The following is a 23292-nucleotide window of genomic DNA, read 5'->3' as shown; positions in this document are numbered from 1 at the left end:
AAAATATGACCAATTAATTGGAAATGTGATCAGAAATCGTTGGCACCTGAGCCCCCAATTCTGATGTTTAGCTCCTCAGATTTCACACTAATATATAAAACACAGCATGTTTTGTAAATTTACAGCACTCATCAGGAATAAAATTGGATGAGCAGCTGTCTTAAGGGAGGATAAAAAACTGCACTCAGGAAACTGCCAGAGCTGCCCCAGGGGGAACAGCAGAGGGGGGAGCTGTCCAGAACATGCCAGGCTGTTCCAGGTGTGCAGGGAACAGTGTCTGTCTGACAACTGCAGCCACACCTCGCTTCCTTCACTCAGCATCTTCCAGGCCCTCTGTGCAGGCAACCAGGCTCTTTAAATCTTGGTGCATCTACCTGGAAGCAGTTGCAGTCGTCCTGGGGCTGACCAGGCAGACTGTTCCTGACTCTTGCCCCTCCCAGGCGTGAATGTGAGCTGTTCTGCTCCTCACCATCACCTCTGCTCATTACCATGAAGGAAACACCCTCCAGGGCTGACTTCCCAGAGTGGGGCTCACCAGGTTGGGCACATGGGGTGGGTGCACCCCTGACTCACTGAGGGCTTGCAAGGGGACCAGAGGAAGCTTAATGGCTTACAGCACCAAAAAGATGCTGAGGATAATCATTCTTAGCATGACTTCAATAATATAAAAGGTAGTGAAAACCAAGAAACGAAGTCTATCATCCTGTGGAATGCTCTTAAAGTGAGGGTTTTGAACTTCACCCTCACTTGTTACCACGTCCTGGGTTCCAGGATGGATTGCTGCTCAACCCCTTCCCAAGCTCAGTTGATGAGCTTGAGAGATGAGGGCAGGCCACTGCCCTCCTCAGATCTCTTCTAGTTGAGTGTTGGTCGTTCAGTTCAGTTTGCAACCCCCCACCAGGCTCCTCTGTCTGTGGAATTCTCCAGGAAAGAATACTGGATTGAGTTGCCATTTCCTTCTCCAAGGGATCTTCCCAACCCAGGGATTGAACCCAGGTCTCCTGTGTTGCAGGCAGATTCTTTACCATCTGAGTCACCAAAGAAGCCCGCTTCTAGACACACTCATTAGCCTTGGTAAGGTACACACAAACACATTCCTCACTCTCACAAACAGACCCAGTCCCCCACCACCACCGCTTTGGAGTCACTTTTCTGCCTTGAATTGAGCCTAGGTCATTTCTGAGTTAATGCAGACACCCTTTATTTCTTGAATCCGTGACCACTGAGAAATAACAGGACGTAACTGTGAAACAGTGGATCTGGCAATGGTTGTGTCATTACCTCTCTCTAAGCCATGCGTTCATTCAGTGCAGTAACTTAAGGGTGCCGAAAACTTCTTTGAAGGATGCTGCCCCAGCCACTGACACTTACAAAAAGCCCCCGATGCCAAAGCCTCATGTGAAACTGAACAGTCTGCGGATTTCATTCAAGTTTCACCCCATTTGGATCAAATGTTGAACTGTGTAAACTTGATCACTTCATCTTATTTACTAGATTTGAGCCCACACCGTGTCTGGCTGGTTCTCCCAAAGGGCCAGAGGGTTTTAACCACCGAGCGTCTCGAGCAGTGCGCGTCTGTGACAGACAGAGTTGAGACCTCCCAGCCCTGCGCGCCCTGCCCTAAACATGCAGCTCAGCAGGGAGACTGCCCTCAGGGTGGCCACTGCGGTCAGCCCTCGCCTCTATGCTCCCCCCCTGCCGCCCATCGCTGCACATGGCATTAAGCACTGCTCTAAGAAGAGCTGGGGAACATGTGTTATATTGCCCACGACCTCCACTCACCCTCCAACCCACAAGTACTCCAAGCCCAGCACAGCTTGAACAGGAGGTGCTCAGCCTGCCGAAGTGAACTGATGAACCAGCAGCAACGGCGAATGCATATGATCACAGATGATCCCACCTTGTCTTGTACCCGCCCCCAAGCCCATCTTCCTCCTCCAACTAGGAGGGAGTCTGTAGCAGGTGGCAGGTCTACACGGTGATTCTCTCAAGACCAGAGTGGGCTTCACAGCATGAGGCAGACAGAGTATTCACTGCATTTATTAGTTCTATCACCACAGAGTAAGCATTTGAAAATGTGTACAAAAGGATACTCTATTCCTCCAAGGCCACGCCCCTGTTCACAGCAAAACAGAAATAATTTAACATCATCATAGAGGCAGATTGGAAATACAACTGCATTTTCTCATTTACAGTCCTGTACAAGTATCTGCCAGAATGGCAGCTGCACACATAAAGATGTATTAGATAGATACACATAAACTGAACCCTGGACAGTCACCACACACAACATTGTAAAAAAGTGTATTAGAAAGTATTGGAAACAAGATTGCATATTCATTTCTGGTCACACTTGTTCACAGTGAATGCTATGGCACTAACAGCATATGTGCTTTTTTTCCCCTTTAATTTCTGATGTCTGTATATCTTAAATAAGTCTAATTTTGGTTTCTTTTAAAGTAAAACAAACAAAAAAAAACACTCAATTGAAGGAGAGAGATCTGGATTGCGAGTAGCGCTGCCCCTTCATTATTGCTGGAACATAAGTGCACGAGAGAAATAGATTTACTTCACGACTGGTCTACAGCAGTCCATGGCATCTTGCTTTTGTTTTGGCAAGAAGATGATGCTAAGAAAGTCCCACTGAAAACAAAACAAAACAAGAAAAGGCACAAAAATAGAAAGAAAAAAAAAAAAAAAAAAAAGAACTCACATTGCATTGAGAGATAGCTGTCTTTCTTGACGAAGAGTCTGAGATCTCATTTTTGGTTGATTCTGAACTGGAAGTGAAACGTGCTGGTATCTGAAATGCTAGGTGCTGGGACACGCCCTTGGGTGACACAGCGATAGTAACATGATTCTTTGTAATGTCTTTTCTGCAAGGACAAGCCCACACTCTAAGATACGTGATGCAGGAAGACCGGGGTGAGGAATAGGGTCCAGGTGTTCTGAGTGGAGGGGAGCTGGGTGACCAGGATGGGCCAGAATGCCAAGCAGGGACTTCTCTTGATCAACAGAATCCACCTGCTCCTGGTGCCCCTCCTTTGGTTGATATTTATTTTCAACAACGAGAGTGCATGAAGCCTAGTGCCTCCACAGTTGTCCCCGAGACACACACTCACATCATCAGTAGCCGAACAAACCACAGAGTGAAACAGGGTAAGGTCATGCAAAATGCTACTTTTACCAGCTAGAAGGAAAACGTCAACAGCTTTGGGTACAGAACATGGCCACCTTTCAAGCATAATTTCATTACTTGTTGGCATTAATGAAACCTTACTTTAAATACAATAGTTTCAGAGAAAAATGGTATTACATTAGAAAACCACAACAAAAGGTGTGTAAATAAGGTTATATTGGCTACCAAAGGCGGAGAGAGGGAGGGGAAAGTCCTGGGGAAAACAACTCCTCAGCCACTATCTACAGTGGTGGGTTGAGGTCCATCTGAAGCCACAGGGGAAAAGATAGCTCTGTCCAGCCAATGGGCCCCGTGGAACAGATGCGGCAGGTGAAACTGGACTGCAAAGTGGACGTACGAGCAGTCTCTCACCCTGAATATGCATGCAGGGGGATAAGGTGGATCTGTCTTACAACTTCATGTTGAACGAATGCTGTCCACAGCCCAGAGTCCCCCTCTGCCCCTCACCCAGTGCCTCAGTGTGTCACTGACCAAGTTACTACAAGTTTGCCTATTTCCAGGTTCAAAACGTCACACAGTTCCGTAAGCAAAGAATCCCATGACTCAAGGATGCTAGGTTGCCACCCTTTCCACAATATTCAAGTGCACTTGGGAAGGTGCACTTCTGAAGACTGAAGGTGCACTTCTGAAGACTGAAGGTGGGGGACAGTTCACTGAGAGAATTTAAATGAATCCAAAGGAACAGGAGTCACGCTTGAGACTGCTGACTGGGGACATTCGTGGCAGGGCTTTCATCTCTGGAAGGCTTCCAGACCCTTGATTGGCTTACAATTCCATTAGAGCAGTGGTTCTCCACTAGGGACACCTTTTTATTCCCAGGGACATTTCTGGTTGTCAACTGGGGGGTCTACTGGCATTTGTTGGGTAAGGGACCAGTGAAGTGGTAGTCACTCAGTCATGTCCAACTCTTTGTGACCACATGGACTGTAGCCCACCAGGCTCCTCTGTCCATGGGATTCTCTAGGCAAGAATACTGGAGTGGGTTGCCATTCCCTCCTCCATGGGATCTTCCCAACCCAGGGGTTGACCTCATGCTGTTAAACAGCCTAGGATGCCTGGGGAAATTCCCTGCAACCCAGTATCCAGCCCCAAATGTCAAGAGTGTTGAGCTCAGGATCTCTGGAGTTGGCTGAAATGCAGAGATGCTTGTGCACAATTTTTGCTGTTTCCTTATGTTCCTTGCACATTTTTGGTGATGAAAAATACTGGAAACTCTATGCCCTTCCTGCCAGGTGGTTGAGATGAATGTTCTTAACGATAGCATGCACCTATCCTATTGCTTTCCAGGTTAGGATTGGAACCCGTGGACGTCTCTGTGGGCCTTTGAGGGCATGAGCAGTCTTCACCTCCAGGGCCACCTCCCTCTGTCCAGCTGGACCTTGAGTCCTGGACACGCCCCCAGTCAGACAGGTGCACCCCGCCTAGGTGGACACAAGGATGCAGCTCTGCCCTTGGGGGAAAAGCGTGTCAGATGGTTTGAAAGTGTGATTTCAAATAAACAGGTGCTGTGTGTGAGCAGCAGCCTCTGGACTTCACCTGCCAAATTTCCCTGACCTGAAAATGGTCATTCTGAATCCTTTAATGGATATTAAAATGAGAATACTATACACAGAAGGCAGGGAGAGAAATATACCCACAATAAGAACCCCTGGTTGGAGCTACAACACAACATTAAATGAAGTTTAGGACAGACTTTCTGCAGGAAAATAGGCTTCTGGTCACAGGCGGAACCGGGCAGGAAGGAGAACAGAACCAGACATGAGTGTGGAATTTAGAATACAGGTTTGGTTTCTGAGGGATTTTATCATCTGAACATTTCAAAAAGAATGAACGTCTAAATTTCAGGGCTGGTGTTAACAATGTAGTGACAGACTCTGGGGGCCCTTAGGAGATGAGAGAGCAGAGAACAGTGGGCCCAGGTGCCCCACGGAAATAGAGTTCATTCCATGGGACAACAGGCCTCTGGAGGCTTCTGGGCTGGGCAACGTCATGACAAGGTTTGGAAAGGGAGAATGAATCCGAAAGGCTCTGCAAGCCCTCCCCTCCCTCGGCCCAATAGTTACTTTTCCCGGCAGTGTGCAGAATTTGACTTAGAACAATTTTCTTCCTTTGGAACCTGTGGCCTGTCGGTGCCGGATGCACGCAGTTTCCGGCCCTGAGAGGAGGGCATTTCACCCCAGGGTCACGGTCACGGCCACAGTGCAGGGGCTGTGAGCAGGGCTCCTGGGACCCTGCAAACCCCATCTGGTGCGCCAAACCACGCTCAGCACGGAACCAGCTCATTCCTTTCCGGGCTTCCGCCTGTTTCTATACAATTCTCTCCGAACATGACCTATTACTTGGAGGCTGGCGATTTCTAGGAAGCAACAGGGGAGGGGATTTCAGCCTGCGGTCTACAGAATCGTCTAAGAAGAGAGCATTCCGGGGGCTCCAAATGGAACCCCGCATCTAACAAGAAAAACGTCCTGTTCTCAAAAGAAAACCAACCAACTCAGAACAAAACGAAGGACCACCTAGAGGACAAAGCACAGCGGTCCAGTCCAGCCCCGGCTGCCTGCCCAGGGGTGCGTGCAGGGCGCGGATGCTCTTCCCTCGGGCTCGCGCAGTCCATGTTTAGCTCATGTGGAAGCGGTGCTCCCCGCGCGTGATGTGGGACGAGAACTCGTAGCGGTCCTGGCTGTGGTAGCCGCACATGTTGCACTCGAAGGGGTCTCGGAAGCCGTGGCAGCCCATGTGGATGGTGTACATGACGTGGTCCAGGAAGAGCACGCGGCAGTGTTCGCACCTGTACACCTTGAGGGCTTCCCCGCTCGTGCCGATCACGCGCAGCGCGTCCGGGGGGCCCTCGGAGGCCGCGCGCAGCACGTCGTAGGCCGCGTGCTCCTCCTTGATGGACAGGCCGTTGCGCGCGTGGGGGTTGATGTGGTTGGTCAGGTAGATGAGGCCGCCCCGCTGCTCCTCCGTGTTGCTCTCGGTGTCCGTGGAGTCTTGGCAGCTGTTGCTCGGGGACGCCTCGCGCTCCGAGGATGCGGACTTGGCCTTTGAGAGCAGCAGCAGGTTCTCCACGGCGCCGTCCTGGGCTGAGTGGTTGGAGCGCGTGGGGCCCTCTCCGTGCGGCTTGTGGAGCTGGTACATGGGGCTGAGCACCGGGACCACATCGGAGCTGCCAGGGGGTGTCTGCACCAGGGGGCGCAGGGACTCAGCCCCCAGGTAGCTGATGGCGTTGTTGATGGCCTGGTCCATCACATGTGTCTGCATCATCTCGTTCTCCTTCTCGTAGCTGGCACTGCCGTCGTAGGGCAGTTCCGACAGGCACTTGTCCCCTGTGGGAAGCGGGTGACAGTCAGAGAGGCCCAGGTTACCTCTGTGCCCGGCAGCAACAGCTGACATTTACACCCGTGGGGGCAACGATCTCGGGCAGACACATAATGTGGACATCAGCAAAATGGGCAAAGCTGACACGTCTCTGCCTGCCCTGTACCTGGCATGGTGCCCTGCCTGGGGGTGGCATTTAAACCAATTTGTCTACACAAATCAATAAACAAACAGGTGAACCAAGGATGGTGTGCCAATTTAAACAGCACATATTCAAACACCAAACCAATACTTGTATTTACTCTGGGTGTTAATAAACATTTTGAGTGTGCTGAGTGTGCTAATCACTTCAGTTGTGTCCAAGTTTTTGCGACCCTATGGACTATAGACTGCCAGCCTCCTCTGTTCATGGGATTCTCCAGACGAGAATACTGGAGTGGGTTGCCGTGCCCTCCTCCAGGGGATCTTCCTGACCCAGAGATTGAACCCATTTCTCTTACGTCTCCTGACATTTCTCTTATGTCTCTTTACCACTAGCGCCACCTGGGAAGCTCTAAATATTTTTATATTTAATTTAAAATTAATATTGAAATGATATGTTTTCATATAGAGTTCTAAGTAATTCACAATGGCTGGTTAACATCACTAATTTATTTAATTCAAGCAATTATAAGATTATAACAATGTGTGATATATCATATATTTTAAGTTCATAACTATAATACTCTAGAATAAAGCTTAATCAAAAATACAGAAACTTTATATTCTTCATAGTGAAATGGTATCAGTCTTGTCAACAACAAAAATCTGGCTCTGACTTGCGTGAGAGTGAAAAGCACCAGCCTCCACATGTACCAGCCTCCACATGTACCAGCCTCCACATGTACCAGCCTCCACATCTTCCCTGGCCTCTTAATTCCATGCCTGCTTCTCAGTTCTTAGCAGCAAGGAGCCTGTGCTGCAGTTATTTGGTGGAAAGTTGGTAGAAAGTTGAGAGCAGACTGAGCAAGTTCCAGGGGTGACATTTACTTGTTCCTTCAAACAATTACTGAACAGGAATGATTTGCAAGAAATTACTGTCAATGACTTGTCAGCAAGTTTGGCCTCAAGAAGCCTAAGATCTAATATCATGGTTGGTAGGAGGCAGCGAGCTCGCTTCCCCTGGAAAGGGGAAAAATTTGAGAAAAGATTTGACTTCTTGTAATTAGCTTTTGAGTACAAGTTTTCAGAAAGAAATAAAATGAATATCCTTGAAGATAATACCTTCTTGATGTATAGGTTCTAAGCTCAGTAGGAAACCTTGGCTTCATTAGCAAATTCATAAGTGAACGGTCTGCCTCATTGTTAAGGTCTGTTGATCCACATTACTTTTGGTGGTGGTTAGTTAATAAGTCATGGGCAGAGGGGCATTCAGAGGCAGGTCTAAGCTGTTTACGTTTCAACCCTCACTCTCTTTCCTTCTCTCAATACACGTCCACCGAGTGTACACCCTGGACCAGACAGGAGGGACAGAATGGCCAACAAGTAACATCCTTCACAGCCCACAGGGGAGACAGATGTTAGTGCATGGTTATATAGGGCGCATTCCTGTCTGAGAAGTTCTGTGAAGGAAAAGGAAGGTTTGCTATGGGGACTTAATTCTGCTTTCTAGTATGATGAGGCATATTTCTGGATAGTTAATGTCACAGATAGTTTAAGGATTATTAATAAGTCTGGGAATTATGGAGTATACATCCTTCAGCTGCTAAGCACCAGCTGCAGACCGTGATATGTGTCCCACACAGGGAGAAGCAAGAAGAAACTAAGGGGAGAGGGAGCTAGGAGGCTGAGATGGACAAGTGAGTGGAGCCAGAGCCCTGAGCAGATGTACGGGAAGGGTAGACCCAGGGAAGACTATATCAAAAGAAGCTGGAAGGCTTTGAAGGAAGAAGGGCCCTTCTCCATCATATGTGTGCATGTATGCTAAGTTGCTTCAGTCGAGTCCAACTCTGTGCAACCTTATGGCCTTGGAGCCTGTCAGGTTCCTGTGTCCATGGGATTCTCCAGGCAAGAATACTGGAGTGGGTTGCCGAGCCCTCCTCTAGGGGATCTTCCCAAACCAGGGGTTGAATCTCTTATGTCTCCTGCACTGGCAGCTGGGTTCTTTACCACTCATGCCACCTGCACAGCCCTACTGGTGGAAGGCAGAAGTGAGGATGCCTCTGGCAGCCCAGGGGCCCAGGTTATGGCTGACGGTGGCTGGCGAGACCGATCATGGTGGAGACCCCCACACCTCCCACATTGAAACCTGACATCATGGCCTGCAGCCAGTTCCAGCAACAGAAGGGTAAACTGCTCCAGAGTTCCTAGACTTACTAACAATCCTTAACAAATCTGAGGCCACTGATAGCTATCCAGAAGTATGCCGCATCAGACTAGAAAGCATCCTTAGGTCCTGCTTCTTGCTTTGTTGGGAAGTGTATCATACAGTGGCCTGGCTCCCTTTCATCTCAATCTGCTGGTAGTCAGGAGTGGCACATGCCCTGACAATGGTACTACATGACCCTTACATGACACACAGATACTTGTCTGTAGCCAGCCACACCCTCTGCAGAACCGGGACATATTGGAATCTCTATGGAAGTTGGGTGGCAGTGATCATAGAGGTGGTGTTTCTCCCCATTAAGGTAATTGAACAGTAATACAGAAGCCATGTGATTCCCCCCCCCCCCATTTTTGTATCGAGGTGATAAATGTCTGGTTACAGTAACCCCAGAGGATAATGAATCCCTTTAGCCTGGTCTATCACTTCTTTGAAGCCTGGCAGGGTGGGGAAGGGAGTGGGCTTCATGACAATTCTGATACATATAAAGTGCTTATAGCTCCACCCAAAATGGTGCTTTCCCAGTAATGATCCCGTTTCTCCCAGATTCATCATTCTGTGCTTTCCTGAGCAACTGTTCTTTAAAACTGGGTATCAACAATCAAAGGATGTAGGGGGAAGACCCATGTGGCATATTAAAACCACCCACAGAATTTCTCTTCCCTTAATACTCCACAGAGTGAGAAAATCCCACAACATTCACTTTGGCAGAATGCTAAAGAAAGGTACATAGTCTAAGGAAATACATATTTATAAAAATCAAGGAAAGAAAATTCTGGCATGAGATACATGGCTAAGCTTGACAGCTGATTTTACTTATAAAACCTTAACTATGAAGCAACAAAATCCTCAGCAGTTTCCCTAACATCCTCATATCCATAGAGAATCAATTCAAATAGCTGTCTTTTTTCACTTCTGATCAAAAAGCAGTTGAAGCCTCTCCTAATGAGACCAGGTGACACTGGATGAGTGAGCGCTGAGGCTGATTCACTAGGTGAGAGATGCGAGTTAAGTCCTTGATGCTGTGCACTGGGAGGAAACACCCCAAGGGCCAGAGCATCTGCTGGCAGCTAGAAATACTTCCCAACCAGGTACAGTGATAACTGGTTTGGAGCATTTAACCAAATCTCAGAATGAGGGAGAAAGGGCAGAGAGGAAGTCTTTTAACAAAGAAAAGACTGCACTTTGCCTTCTTTGAACTCCTCCAACCTCATCTCTGGCATTCCTTCAGCACTGAGAAAAGCTGAGCTCGCTCAGAAACAAACAAACAAATAAAAAAACCACATCTCAGATACAATGGGAAGAACAGAGCAAACATCAGTCAAGCTCTATCAGCCCAAGTCAAATAAGCAAGATGAAAAGAAAAGGTCACGGTTACTGTGAATATATTTTCTAGCAAGATAAGGGAAGAAAGGAAGTTAAACATAGAACAATAAGCCCATCCTCGGAAAAAGCCTAATTCAAAGAAGAGAAGAATGTCTCGTAACTGCTTTGTGAAATGAATTCAATTAAAAAGATACTGAAACATGGCGGGCTAGAACAACACAAGAAGATGAAAAAGGAGATTTCTAGATCTCAGGAAACAAAATGAGGTCCAAACAGTGTTATTTACAGATAATACAGGGATTAGAAATAGCAAGTAATAGAACATAAACTCCTGAAAATGGAATCACAAGATAGAAATAGTGAATAAATGTGAAAAGGGCAAAAAAAAAAAAAAACAAAAACCAACTTAGAGAAATGCTAACAGATATGGAAGACTGCTGCTAAGTCACTTCAGTCGTGTCCGACTCTGTGAGACCCCATAGATGGAAGCCCACCAGGCTCCCCCGTCCCTGGGATTTTCCAGGCAAGAACACTGGAGTGGGTTGCCATTTCCTTCTCCAATGAATGAAAGTGAAAAGTGAAAGTGCAGTCGCTCAGTCCTGTCCGACTCTTAGCAACCCCATGGACTGCAGCCCACCAGGCTCCCCTGTCCCTGGGATTCTCCAGGCAAGAGTACTGGACTGGGGTGTCATCACCTTCTCTGATATGGAAGATAAACTCTCCAATAAAAGGACGACCGGTATCTCTGAACAGAGATCATAACAGAGGGAACAAAATACATATTCATAAAAAAGAGAATTTCCAAGAAATGGAAAAGAAGGGAATCCCCAGATTAAAATGTCAGGAAATTTTTATTCAAAATGCAAAACACCAAGACACAACCTAGTTGTATTCAACTTTTAGGTTAAAGAAAAAACTCTTCAGGCACTCAGACAGAAAATGGAACTCTTGCCTTCAGTCATGATGGCAAAATCTAGAAAGTTCTAGACTGGGGGAACAAAGACAGTGACCAACCTCACTCATCACAATGTCCTTCAAGAAGAAAGGCAGCAGGCAGGCCTCCTCAAACACAGAAAAGTATATGGAAACAGAACTCCTGCAGGAGCTTCTTGAACACAGCTGCTTGCATGCAAAGTCCAATGAATTAAGAGATCACTCAAAATAAATACAAATGGTAGTAAGGGTCTTCCCCAGTGGCTCAATGGGGAAGAATCTGCCTGCAATACAGGAGACACAGGAGACGCAGGTTTGATTCCCAGGTTTGGGAAATCCCCTAGAGAAGGAAACAGCAACTCCCTCCAGTATTCTTGCCTGGAGAATCCCATGGACAGAGGAGCCTGGCAGGCTACAGTCCACGGGGTTGCAAAGAGTTGGACACGACTCAGTGACCAAGCATGATAGTAAGAGGGCTGGGTCTGAGCCTCTCTTGAATGAAAACTTGGAGCTCTTTCAACCCCACCAGTACTGGGCCAGCTTGTACAGTAACAGCTGGGTTCCTACACACTCTTTCTGAAATTATATAAGAATATAAACTCAGCTTCTAGAGGTAAAGAGAGGTCTTAGAGGTCCATTTCCTTTTTGAAACATGACAAGGGAGGAGTGGTTGATGAAAACCCCATCAAGTTGATGTGAGGGCAAGAGGCATTATTCTAGAAATAAACTGCCAAGCACCAAACTCTCGGGGAAACATCCAGCAGAGCGCACTGCTGGCTCAGAGCCCCTCTTTCCAATCTCCACTCTGGCACCCTCTACCTCGGTCCCCACCCAGCTTCTCCTATGTGGTCCACCTCTCCCCAGGGACTTCTTTTAACCTTAGTTTTGTTTGATCAGAGAGAGGGGTTCTGTTTTTTTATTTTTTATTCTTTATATATATATTTTTTTCAACACAAAAACTATCTAAATCTCAATACAACACCTAAACTGTGCTCTCACTGGAGGTAGCTCAGCAGAGTTTCACCGATGGTAATTTGGTCTGAAGTCTCCATCAGCCACAGGGGCTGAAACACCCATTCACAAAGCCCTTGGCACCCTGTGGCTCAGCTGGTAAAGACTCTGCCTGCAATGAGGAAGACTTGGGTTCGATCCCTGGGTTGGGAAGATCCCCCGGAGAAGGGAAAGGCTACCCACTCCAGTATTCTGGCCTGGAGAATTCCATGGACAATGCAGTCCATGGGGTCGCAAAGAGTCAGACATGACTGAGTGACTTTTTTTTGGCATCCTCCAGTTTTCTGATCTGAAGAAGGAAGTGGTACCCAGCTCCCCAGGGCCCATGACGGTCCAAGCATCCTCAGACACACTTGCTGCTCCATCTCCCCTGGTTACAGGGGCCCCATCCCCCCTCCACCACACACGGCCTCCTGGGAGGGGTGGGGGCCCTGCTCTCACTCCCACCTGCTGCCGCTTGAAATCCCACCCCCAGAAGTCAGTGCTCTGAGTCACCTCACCCCTTCTGCGCAGGAAGTGAGTGGCCTCCCCATTTCTCACAGTCTAAAGGCTCACACTCCTGTGGGCCACTCCCCACACTCTGTCTCCGGCTGGTTCTTTGAAAAGTGTTTTTTAACTGATTCCTTCCTCCCATCACCCCTCCTAACTCCAAACCTACAAAAAAACCTCTAAATGGAGCCTTTTCTTCAGCGTCGGAGAGAGGCTGGAACCCAAGAACCTGGCCTCCCCTTGGGTCCTGTCCCCTCCTGCAGGTCAGCACCCACCCCAGGCCTCACTAACTACTGACCCCATTCTAGTACCATCCTCTCTCCTAACACACATTCCCCAGGTTCCCACGGGGCATCATTCAGAAAGTCCTTCAAAACGGACAGATCAAACCCAGACTGTCGATTCCCAGAACCTGTCAATGGCACACGTGTCCCCGAGTCCCCATGACTTGCGGTTTCCATCAGCCGTGTGGCCCCCACCTTCCTCTTTCACCAGCCTCTGCCCCATATCTTCCTCTTTCCAGGCCACCAAGGCCCCACGTTCTCCCATTTCCAATCAATTTTTGGCACCAGAGGTCTCTATTTTCCAAGAGGTGACTCCAGTTAAAGACATGCCAGTGCTCTCTTCTGCCTGCTGGGTTAAGGCTGCATTTCTCACCTTGGCATTTGAAGGCCATTCACCTGTGACCAGAGCTGACTGGGGCTTTGCTACTCAGGGGATTCCCTGAGGGTCCGTGACTCACCCTGGAATCTGCTTCTCGAGCCTGTCCACATGTCCCCCTCAAGTCCCCAGCCAGCATCACCATTGCTCTGTATTTGTTCTGATCTGCCTAGAATCCTTCATTCTTCCACTGTGAAAAATATGTAGAAATCCTCTTCCTAGCTCAAGGTCACTGTCAACTTCACTGACCCTCCCCTCCCCCATCCTCTTTCCAGATACCATCTTCACATTGAGGATTTTAAATGTTCTCACATCCTGGTGTTACTCTATGTTCATAAAACCCTGTGTGTGTGTGCTTAGCCACCCAGTTGGGTCTGACTCTTCGTGACCCCATGGACTGCAGCCCACCAGGCTCCTCTGTCCATGGGGATTCTCCAGGCAAGAATACTGGAGTGGGTTGCCATGCCCTCCTCCAGGGGATCTTCCCAACCCAGGGATCAAACCCAGGTATCCAGCACTGCAGGCATATTCTTTACTGTCTGAGTCACCAGAGAAGCCCATAAAAGCCTGTGAGATATGTAAAGGATGGAACTTGGGCTGCAGAGGAGAGTCATTTCCAAGGTGAGCTCACACTCTCAGGCTGAGCCCCAGCCCAGCGCCCCTCTACCCTCCCACCTGCCCAGGTGTTACCCTAGTTACACTTCCAGTGTCAGGGCTGGATGACACGGCTGTGGGTATGCCCACCATCTACACTGGAGGAGAGGGTTACCCCACTCTGACAGTACTGAACAGATACCAAGCAGGGAAAACGGCAATCGAGGCCGTGCCTACTCCTTGCTGTGCAGCTCGCGGACCAGTTGCCCTGCAGTTCTGTCCTTTTAGACTTTGAAGTAGCCCTTGTGGGGAGTATTATGAACTTTGGACAAAGGAGCCATTGAGGCTCAGCAAGGCTGCTGAGGCTGGGGGTCTGAGCGCTGTGCCCTCTGCCCTGGGCTCACTGATTAGCCATCCCCAATAGACACAGAGCAGATCTCACCAGGTGCCCCAGACCTTGCAAAACCACCTCTAAGAACAGCCCCTGGGAGAAGATCTGGTATTATTTTTAAGAAGCCTATCGGAAAACCATTCCGAGAGACTTGAGAAATATTAAGTTTGCTAATTTTTGCTTTTTTTTTTTTTTAAACGGGATATGTTTCCTTTCTTTTTCCCTCAACTAATCACCGTCTAAAGCACCCACATGGTTGTTCTTTTAAGAGACAGGAAACATTTAACTCTTACCAACAAATTTCTGAGGCATAGAGCTCTTACGTTTGGCGACGTTACTTGCTAGTCTGTCCAGCACGAGGGAGCGATCTGATCCCATCTTGCACAGATCTTCTGCCATTTCACTGTGATTAGTTTCTTCTTTAATGACTAAAGTCAAAGACAGTTAGAGAGACCAGTTTAGAAACACTTATAGTCAAAGGATTCGGTCTCGTCATCCAGCGTTAAATCTGACATGTGTTAAGTGCCTACAAGAGCCAGGATCTTTGCGGAGATTATTTCTAATCTTCCCAGCAACCCTGCCAGCCACACAGAGGAGGATCAGAGCTGATGACACCTGCCTTATCCCCTAAGATCAGGGAACAAGCACCACCACTCTCCCCAGAAGCTGGACTGTGATTTTACAATTGTGTCCTGTTGACAAGTCCTCTTAACATTTCAAGTACTCCCCAGTACACTCACTCAGTCACTCCTGACAACAGCCCTCTTGAGAATGAAAGAATTCTCAGCTAGAAATGATCTAAGGGTCTGACTCTGTCACACTGAACAGAGATGTAGGAGAAACCTGGTCACAAGAATGCTGCAGCCAACCCTGGTGAGAGGGGGAAAGAACTCGGGAGTTCCTGGGCCCTGAACACAGCAACCCGGAAAGTCAACGAACAAGCGCTGTAGGAAGTCTAGAAATTGTGGAGATGAGAGGTGATCTAGGGAGTACTTCTAGCTGATTGTTGCTTTGCTACGTCATCCCTTTCTTTCCATAGTTGAAGATACAGCTATATATTCTGCATAGCCTCTCCGTGTACTAGTTTTTATGGTTGGAGTTTTGGAAATATCAATTTTTCACCTCCTTGAAATTTCTCCTAATACACAAGAAGCTAAAAATCTAAACTGATTTTCTTCCTAATGGCTAATCAATTCTTCCCAAACCAGTTCTGCAGAGTTCATTGAAATCCCACTCCTCTGTGTGCCTTCCTTTCTTAGATAGGACATGCTGATTGATCACAGGGTCTCTGGAAGGTTTATCCATTTCTATTATTGATTTAGGAGAAGGAAATGGCAACCCACTCCAGCGTTCTTGCCTGGAGAATCCCAGGGACAGGGGAGCCTGGTGGGCTACCATCTATGGGGTTGCACAGAGTCGGACACGACTGAAGTGACTTAGGATAGGATAGGATTATTGATTTATCTGTCTGTTCTTCAAAGAGGTCCAGCTGACAGCAATGTTTTAATATAACATTGGACATTACTTTTCTTCTTAAAAAATGCCAATTCCTCTTTTATTTTTCCACATACACTTTATATTATTCCAACAAGATTGACAAATTGACAAAATTTGACACCAATTTTGTGCTAAAAACATCCCATGACCCCAGAAGACACACGTGTAGCATCCAGGCCTTTCTCCCCCATGGCTCCCCTGTGTTTTCTGGCCCCATCACAGCTTGTGAGGCCAGAAGCAATTCTGAGCATTTCTAAGCATTTTTTTCTTAACCTTTTTTTTTTTTTTTGCAGTACCATGAAGCTTAATGAGATCTTAGTTCCCTACCCAGGGATTGAATCTGTGCTCCCTTCACTGGTAGTTCAGAGTCTTAACCACTGGACTGCCAGGAAAATCCCTATTTCTAAATTTTATGTTTTCATTGCTTCACAATCAATGCCACGTTGAAAAAATATATTTCAAATCAGTTATTACCACCGGTAAATGTGATTTTTTAGCCTTGGAAATGTGGGGTTTTTTATTAAATAGGTAAACATAATAGCCCACATCCTGATTTACAGGAGGGGTATGAATAAAACCCACAGAAGTCAATTGCACTGGTTGTGTTTCTGATCAAGCTAATATGCTTCCTGATGTGCTCATCCTCTTCTGCAAACACAGACTCTGTAGCCTGCCCAGAGTGCCTACAGCACCTTGAGCTGGGGTTCCGTTCTGCCAGACTATGGGCCTCCTGAGACCCTCAGAGCCACCACAGTGAGGGACCACAAGTCCAGAGCTCCCAGACCACTGATACATTTCTTTCTAAGCTTCTAACACAATCTGTGCACCTAAAGGCTCAAGAGAAACTTATGTTTTCTATAAAGACATTAGGAAATTATAGCAGATGACCAGAAAGCTTCTTCATAAATAAAATCATATTCAGAAAAATTAAGTCTTGGCCATGTTTCATAAACTAGGCTTTGTCTTTACCTAAGCCCAAAGAATGGCCTCAACCTAAGGTGGACTGGAGGGGTTCAAGCCTGTTTCAGGGCCCATGTGCATGCTTGTGAGGCCTGGTCCTAGGAGGTGTGGGAGGGATGCACATGAGAAATGCACAGAAAGTATAGATCAACCGGCCACAGCCCAGTGAGGCCCTCACCTACTGCCTGCCTGCGCCATGATGCAGCCTTGAAGGACCTTCTTCAAAGGGCTTTTATGGATCCTCCACCAGCATGAAGTTCACACGAGAAGCTTTCTCATCTCCTGAGAACAGGACTAAAAGCCACGTGTGGAATTCCAAACCATCTGACCCCCAAAGGGGATCAGTTCACATCTTAGGACTAAATGAATTCTGACCATAGGGTACTATGTAATATATATATCCCTGATGTAGAAGCGTGTTGACATGGACACAGGAGACTCCAGCTCCAGGGAGTCCCTAATGTGTGCATTCGGGTGAGGGCATGATGCAGATCTCTGCTGAGAGCCTTTGCATGAGATCAGACAGGCAGGAATTGCCTAACTCCCACCTAAGAGACAAGCCTAAGAGGCATTCGGAAACAGAGTCAGAAAAAAAGCTTGCATCCAGGTCTCGGTGAAGGAGAAGCTCCTTGAAGCCCGCTGGACGTTAGGGCTTGTCTGCTTAGTCGTGAAAACAGTGGAGGCAACCTGTGAGCCCTGCAGGGCCTCTGGATCATCTTGCCATCCCAATTCCATGTGTGCAGTTTTGGAGGGAAATTCAGATTACTATCTCAGTAGAGTCCCCTGGACTGCAAGATCAAACCAGTCCATCCTAAAGGAAAAAAGTCCTGAATATTCACTGGAAGGACTGATGCTGAAGCTGAAGCTCCAATACTTTGGCCACCTGATTCGAAGAACTGACTCATTGGAAAAGATCCTGATGCTGGGAAAGATTGAAGGCAGGAGGAGAAGGGGACAACAGAGGATGAGATGGTTGGATGGTATCACCGACTTGATGGACATGAGTTTGAGCAAGCTCTGGGAGTTGGTGATGGATACAGAAGCCTTGTATACTTCAGTCCATGGAGTTGAAAAGAGTCTGAGATGACTGAGTGACTGAACTGAACTGATCTTCAGTAGACTTGGCATGGTATAAAATATGTCCTCAGTAAATATTTGTTGAGTAGATAAATGACTTATTTAATCATTCATTAAAAGCACTGACTTCCAATACCCATTTTTTAACCGAAAAATGCAATATCAAGTATTTACATTTTATTTTAAAGGACTATAATCATCTTCTCATCCCTTAATCTCCTATTCGAGGGTTTGGCCACAAACTGATAAATTATTATTATTATTATTATTAATATCTACTTTCTTCTCTTCCACTAAGCTACAATGCCTTTATGTTCTAGAAATAGACCTTAGACTTTGAAGGAAGCTAAAAGATAACTTGATGCAGTCTCCCCATTTTACAGGTGAGAAGATTAAGGCCCAGTGAAATCAAATGTTGGACCCAGATTGACCCCAGATCAGCGGGGGACATGGTACTAGGACCACAGCATCCTACTCCTTGATGCCAAGACTACTCAATTTTTAGGACTTTATTCTGACGCTGACTATTCTTTCCTCTGATCTCAGCTGCCATTAGTAATCTGAGCATTACTGAATTCGCTTAATAGCACCGAAGCACACTTAAAAATGGGGCTTCCCTTTCAGTCGGTAAAGAATCTGCCAGCAGTGCAGGAGGCCTGGGTTTGATCCCTGGGTCAGGAAGACCCCCTGGAGAAGGAAATGGCAACCCACTCCGGTATTCTTGCCTGGAGAATCCCATGGACAGAGGAGCCTGGTGGGCTACAGTCCATAGTGTCACAAGAATCGGACATGACTTAGCAACTAAAACCACCACCCCACTTAAAAACAGGATAGTAAGCCTCATGTTATATGTATCTAATCCCAATAACAAAATAAAATAAATGTTAACATTTAAAACTAATAACCTGAGAGCTCCCTGGTGGATTTTTCTTTATGAGCCATTTATTAAAGTCAGAAAGCTGAATGAGGCTTGATAAAATCTCAACTATTCATTTAACATCTACTCCTCCATCTGGTGCTAGTAGTTAAGAACTTGCCTGCCAATGCAGGAGATGTAAGAGATGAGGGTTCAGTCCCTGGGTTGGGAAGATCCCCTGGAGGAGGGCATGGCAGCCCACGTCAGTATGGCTGCCTGGAGAATCCCATGGACAGAGGAGTCTGCTGGGCTACACTGCATAGCGTCGCAGAGAGTCAGACACGACTGAAGTGACTTAATATGTATGCACACCTCCATCCAACAAGGATTTTTCCAGCAGTCATGCTAAATGAGCAGTGTTTTAAAGGGGTGAACTTGAGCTGATCTATCCATAAATTTCATGTCTTAGAAAATCAGAAAGGTGCTTTTGACAATACTGCTGTACCCTTGAGTAAATTCAGCCCTTTCCATACTCTCTCTGTTAACACCTTTCACTTCAGCTTGTCTCTGATCAGAGCCAAACATCTGGAGATGCAACAGATACCCAGCAAAGCATCAGAGCACGAGGGAAAAAAGAAGTTTCCCTCGAATCCCGTGCCAGCTGCAGGACCACAGACAGTCAGGGTCTTTCAATTCCCCATGTGCCAGGCAGGTGCCAACATTGATGAATCAAAACTTGGCCTGAACACTCTTATTTGATCCACTTCATAAAAAAAAAAATCATTTTTATAGCCAGATTTCACATCTTAGCACAAAGAAGCAATCTATACTCCTAGGTTAAAAAAAACCATCAAAAAAAAAAAAAAACAAAAAAACAGAAAAGTAAAAACCTGAGACTTTCAAGGGTCGCTATGGTGATGGACAGGGAGGCCTGGCGTGCTGCGATTCATGGAGTCGCAGAGTCGGACACGACTGCGCGACTGATCTGATCTGATCTGATGATCGTAGAAGCTGATCCAGATTTTGGGAGGGAGGGGTTTCATGAGCACGTGCTCCCTGGCGAGAGGAAGTCTGGGAAGGCTGGGGAGCAGGAGGCAGTGCTAGTGAGACTTGAGTGGCCGGAGCCGCCCCTCCACCCCCGCACGGGCGGGGGCGCGCGGCGCGCGGCAGGCAGCCTGTGCCCTCGGAGCTTACCTGGGTACAGCGTGCCTGGGAGGCCCATGCTTTGCAAGTAGTTGTGGCAGCGCTCTTTGTGTTCCTCTAAAGAGCTTCGCTGTTTATAGCTTCGGCCACAATATCCACATTTGTGAGGCTTACCAACTGCGGGAGACACAATGGAGTTCGAGACCCCGATTAAAGAGCGGCCATACGTGTCGTGGGAAGGCATGCAATACACTTCTTATCAAAAAGGCAAAAAAAATAAAAAAAAACACAACCCCTCCATTCTTGAGAGCTAAAAGTATTTTGGACTCAGTTACGATGACTGAATTTAAAAATGTGAGTGATCAGGGGTTTCCTGAGTGTACCAAGAACTCCTGTCGCCTTTTTTTCTTTTTAACTTGTTCACTGTCCGGCCTACCAAATTCTCTCCTACTTAAACCATGAAGTCTGTCTTTTAACTGAAGAAAACAAACCACTGCAGTGTGATACCAGGGATGCCCAACACCAAGGCAGAGATGTGCGGAAGATGTACCCACGCTGGCAGGATAATATACACAAGTCAGCCTCTTGTCCACTTCTACACCACGGGCCACGTCTGGCATGACATTGGTGCCGGATTTAATGCAATCAAAGTGAATTCAACTCCTAAATTAGTCTGAAACTAATAATCTGAGGTCTGGAAGAAACCACAGTGGATAAACAGACTTTAATGAAATAAGCATTCTGTTCCCAAAATGTATTTTCTGGTTCTAACTTGGAAAAGCTCTATTTTCTCCCCTCAAAGACCCTTAGAATAGTGTGGCTTCTTTTCAAAAGAGCACCCTGTCCAACAGAATTCACTATGAAGGAGGAAGTGCTCTCCCCCTGAGCTGTCCAATGCAGCAGCCATGAGCCATGTGTGAACACTGATTGAAGTATGGTCTGTGCCACTAAGAACAGAAATTTGAACTCTAATTTTAAGTAATTAAAAAGTAAATCGCACCTATGGCTTGTGGCTACTGTATTGAGTAGTGTACTTCTATACACAGTTTAGTTCTCCACGAATTTTATTGAGTGATATTTTGGGAAAAGACTAGCACAAATCCGTATCATACCTACATTTAAAGATTATAATAGATAGCATTTTAGGAGATGAAATGGATAAAGGATATTCTATTAATTTCCATCCTAAAGCCAGAATCTTCTCATTCTTTCCTGCTCATATTGTTAGATTTCACATATTTGAGAGTATTATGTCAAAATCTATGCCATCCACATAGGAATGTTTGGTGAAATGGCTTAACCAAAGTTTGTATTGGTTAAATCTCTTACTTGGGTGAACAGAAGCTGCAGTTTAAGACAACCAGGATGAAAACCAAAATTTGACTTCTGGAACATTTACTAGTGGGGAAAAAGAATAATTCTTTATCTGGAGAGAGTGCTGTATCCCTAACATCGGAGAAACAACACTGAAATATACAATGTTGCTTAAAACTGCACTTTTTGTTGAGTATGCCCTTTAGAAACTAATAGAATAAAGATAACTCACTCCATGTCCTTTCCTGGAAACACTGTAACTTCAGCAAATTCCTGTACATGTGGCCTGAAAACCCATTTCTATCTGAATACCCATTTCTGTCTGAGTATATGATTGACTTTAACTCTGGAACACACTTCAGTTCTTGGAAGCAACTGAACTACAGTGTATCTTAAAGTGTAGCCCACTATTTTGTAGGAAGGAAGGTCAGGAGCCAAGCTTGCAACTTCCAAAGAAAGCAGAGAAGAAGGGAGGGGGACCCCCCCACACACCATTCCAGACCACCCTCTTATTAGTATGGGACAAGTCCTATAGCCGGAATCTCAGGCCAACACCAGTTGCCAGGGAAAGCCACCAAGGTGATGGCAGTTTTTAGTGGGATGGGAGTGCGGCCACTTCACAATGGAATGGAACACAACCTCACTTAGGTTTGTAGACAAAGGCTGACGTCTTCATTTTGTTCCTACGAAATCATCTTGTAGAACCTAAATCTCTGTTGTTTTCTTTCTTCCCCCAGGAGCTGTGTGTCAGCGGCACTTTCTGATGGCAGAATCACCAGCAGCCCTGGATCAATGATAGTTCTCCCCCTATAATTTTATCTACTTGCTCATCAGTGAATCCTTAATGGAAATAAACTGTCCAAAGCCTATGACTATCTATATGGTTAGCCATACTTGGAGCAGGACACCATCACGCCACAAATGAAATAAGCAGGAATGGAGCCAGAATAACCTAAAACACAGCACTAGATGTTTCTAATTTCACCACACGACTGATACACAGAAGAGATTTCTTTGCAAACCAGAGTGATCTGGGATGACAAGGGTAGGTGTCAAGCTAAGACTGAGTCTTTGCTTTTTCTACCAAAGGGGTGCTGTGTATCCTACCAACTCCAGTGCAGCATCACTACCAACTTTGATGGTGTTGGCTTGACTCTACCAGAAGGGTACTGGTGAAGTGGCTCTGTCCCAGACTTCCTGGTGGGCTCTGTAAACAGACGGTGTAACTGTCACCTCTGAAGCCTATAGGGACCCTGTAAACCTTCACCTCTCAGGGGACAACACATGCACTCCTTATTATCCATGTTGCAAGCATCCAAGAATGCTCACTGTCACGGTGTCATCATCCCACTTTGGGGAAATGCCGTCTTCCTGTCCCCTGCAGCAAAGTCCTCCTAGCCCTCAGCAGGGCCCTGGCCCAGGGTCACCCACTGATCTTCTGATGTGGGAGGAGCCATTGGCTTCAAGTGGCTCCTTTCTCAGGAGATTTTAGGATGCTCGCCCACACCACACCATCCTGGATTTCTAAGAGCACCTAGGAGCCTCCTCTATGCTGATGGTCAGGAAGGAGGTCAGAACAAGGAGAGATGGCTGGGCCGAGCACTTGAGAACCAGACCAGCAGCCTGCCCCCCACAACTGTCTCCATGGCCTTCCGATGAGTCCCTTGGGGAGGACATCCCCCCCATACTCATAAATGCCCCCCAGCCCCCTTTCTAGGACCACTCACAGAGCCACACGTTCACTGGGAACTTTTCCAAAGGTGAACCCAGAAACCCCTCCCTGGAGACCCGCTGCCTCCTCCCTGTGCCCCTGCCATCCCTTCACACGCATCGTGGCACCTGTACACACTGGGGCTTTGCTGTCTCTTCCCTGGGGAGCTCGACAAATGTGTGAAGGCTTCAGATCCTGGCCTTAACTACACTTGCTTCCCATGGGGGAGAGACCACCTGAGTCCAGGCCAACCTTCTCCAAGGACATGCACCCCCTCCTCCGGGCCAGGGGCCTCTTTGAGGTGCTGCCCTGGGGGTGATGGGGAGCTGCTGGTCTAGGCAGTGAGCTCCCTGAGGGCAGGGGAAGGGCGTGATGTCAGATGCCCCCAGGGACAGCACACAGGTCTCACCCTGTCTTCCTCTGACCTGGAAGAAGACAGGGCCACTGGATCATG

General features: G+C 47.1%; 1 protein-coding gene across 18 annotated transcripts in view; it reads right to left on the bottom strand.

The window, feature by feature from the left end:
• Nucleotides 1-2024: 2024 nt before the first annotated feature.
• Nucleotides 2025-23292, bottom strand: part of IKZF1 (IKAROS family zinc finger 1) — a 97875-nt gene continuing 76607 nt past the window's right edge. For 6 of the 18 annotated variants that reach the window (XM_086398621.1, XM_086398611.1, XM_086398623.1 and 3 more), the window contains 3 exons: nt 19865-19990; nt 14574-14708; nt 2025-6522 (listed from right to left, as the gene is read on the bottom strand). In XM_086398621.1, the coding sequence (XP_086254747.1) occupies nt 5813-6522; nt 14574-14708; nt 19865-19990 (971 nt within the window). In that variant the 3' untranslated portion in view covers nt 2025-5812. The remainder of the gene's footprint in view (nt 6523-14573; nt 14709-19864; nt 19991-23292) is intronic. The other 12 variants (XM_086398622.1, XM_086398612.1, XM_086398617.1 and 9 more) reach the window with 4 other exon arrangements.

The sequence above is a fragment of the Bos grunniens genome, chromosome 4 (genome assembly GCF_055505025.1).
Source record: "Bos grunniens cultivar Pamir isolate PY7600 chromosome 4, Bosgru_T2T1.0, whole genome shotgun sequence".
Lineage (NCBI taxonomy): Eukaryota > Metazoa > Chordata > Mammalia > Artiodactyla > Bovidae > Bos > Bos grunniens.
The sequence above is the reverse complement of the archived record's forward strand: the minus strand, read 5'-3'. Positions and strand labels throughout refer to the sequence as shown.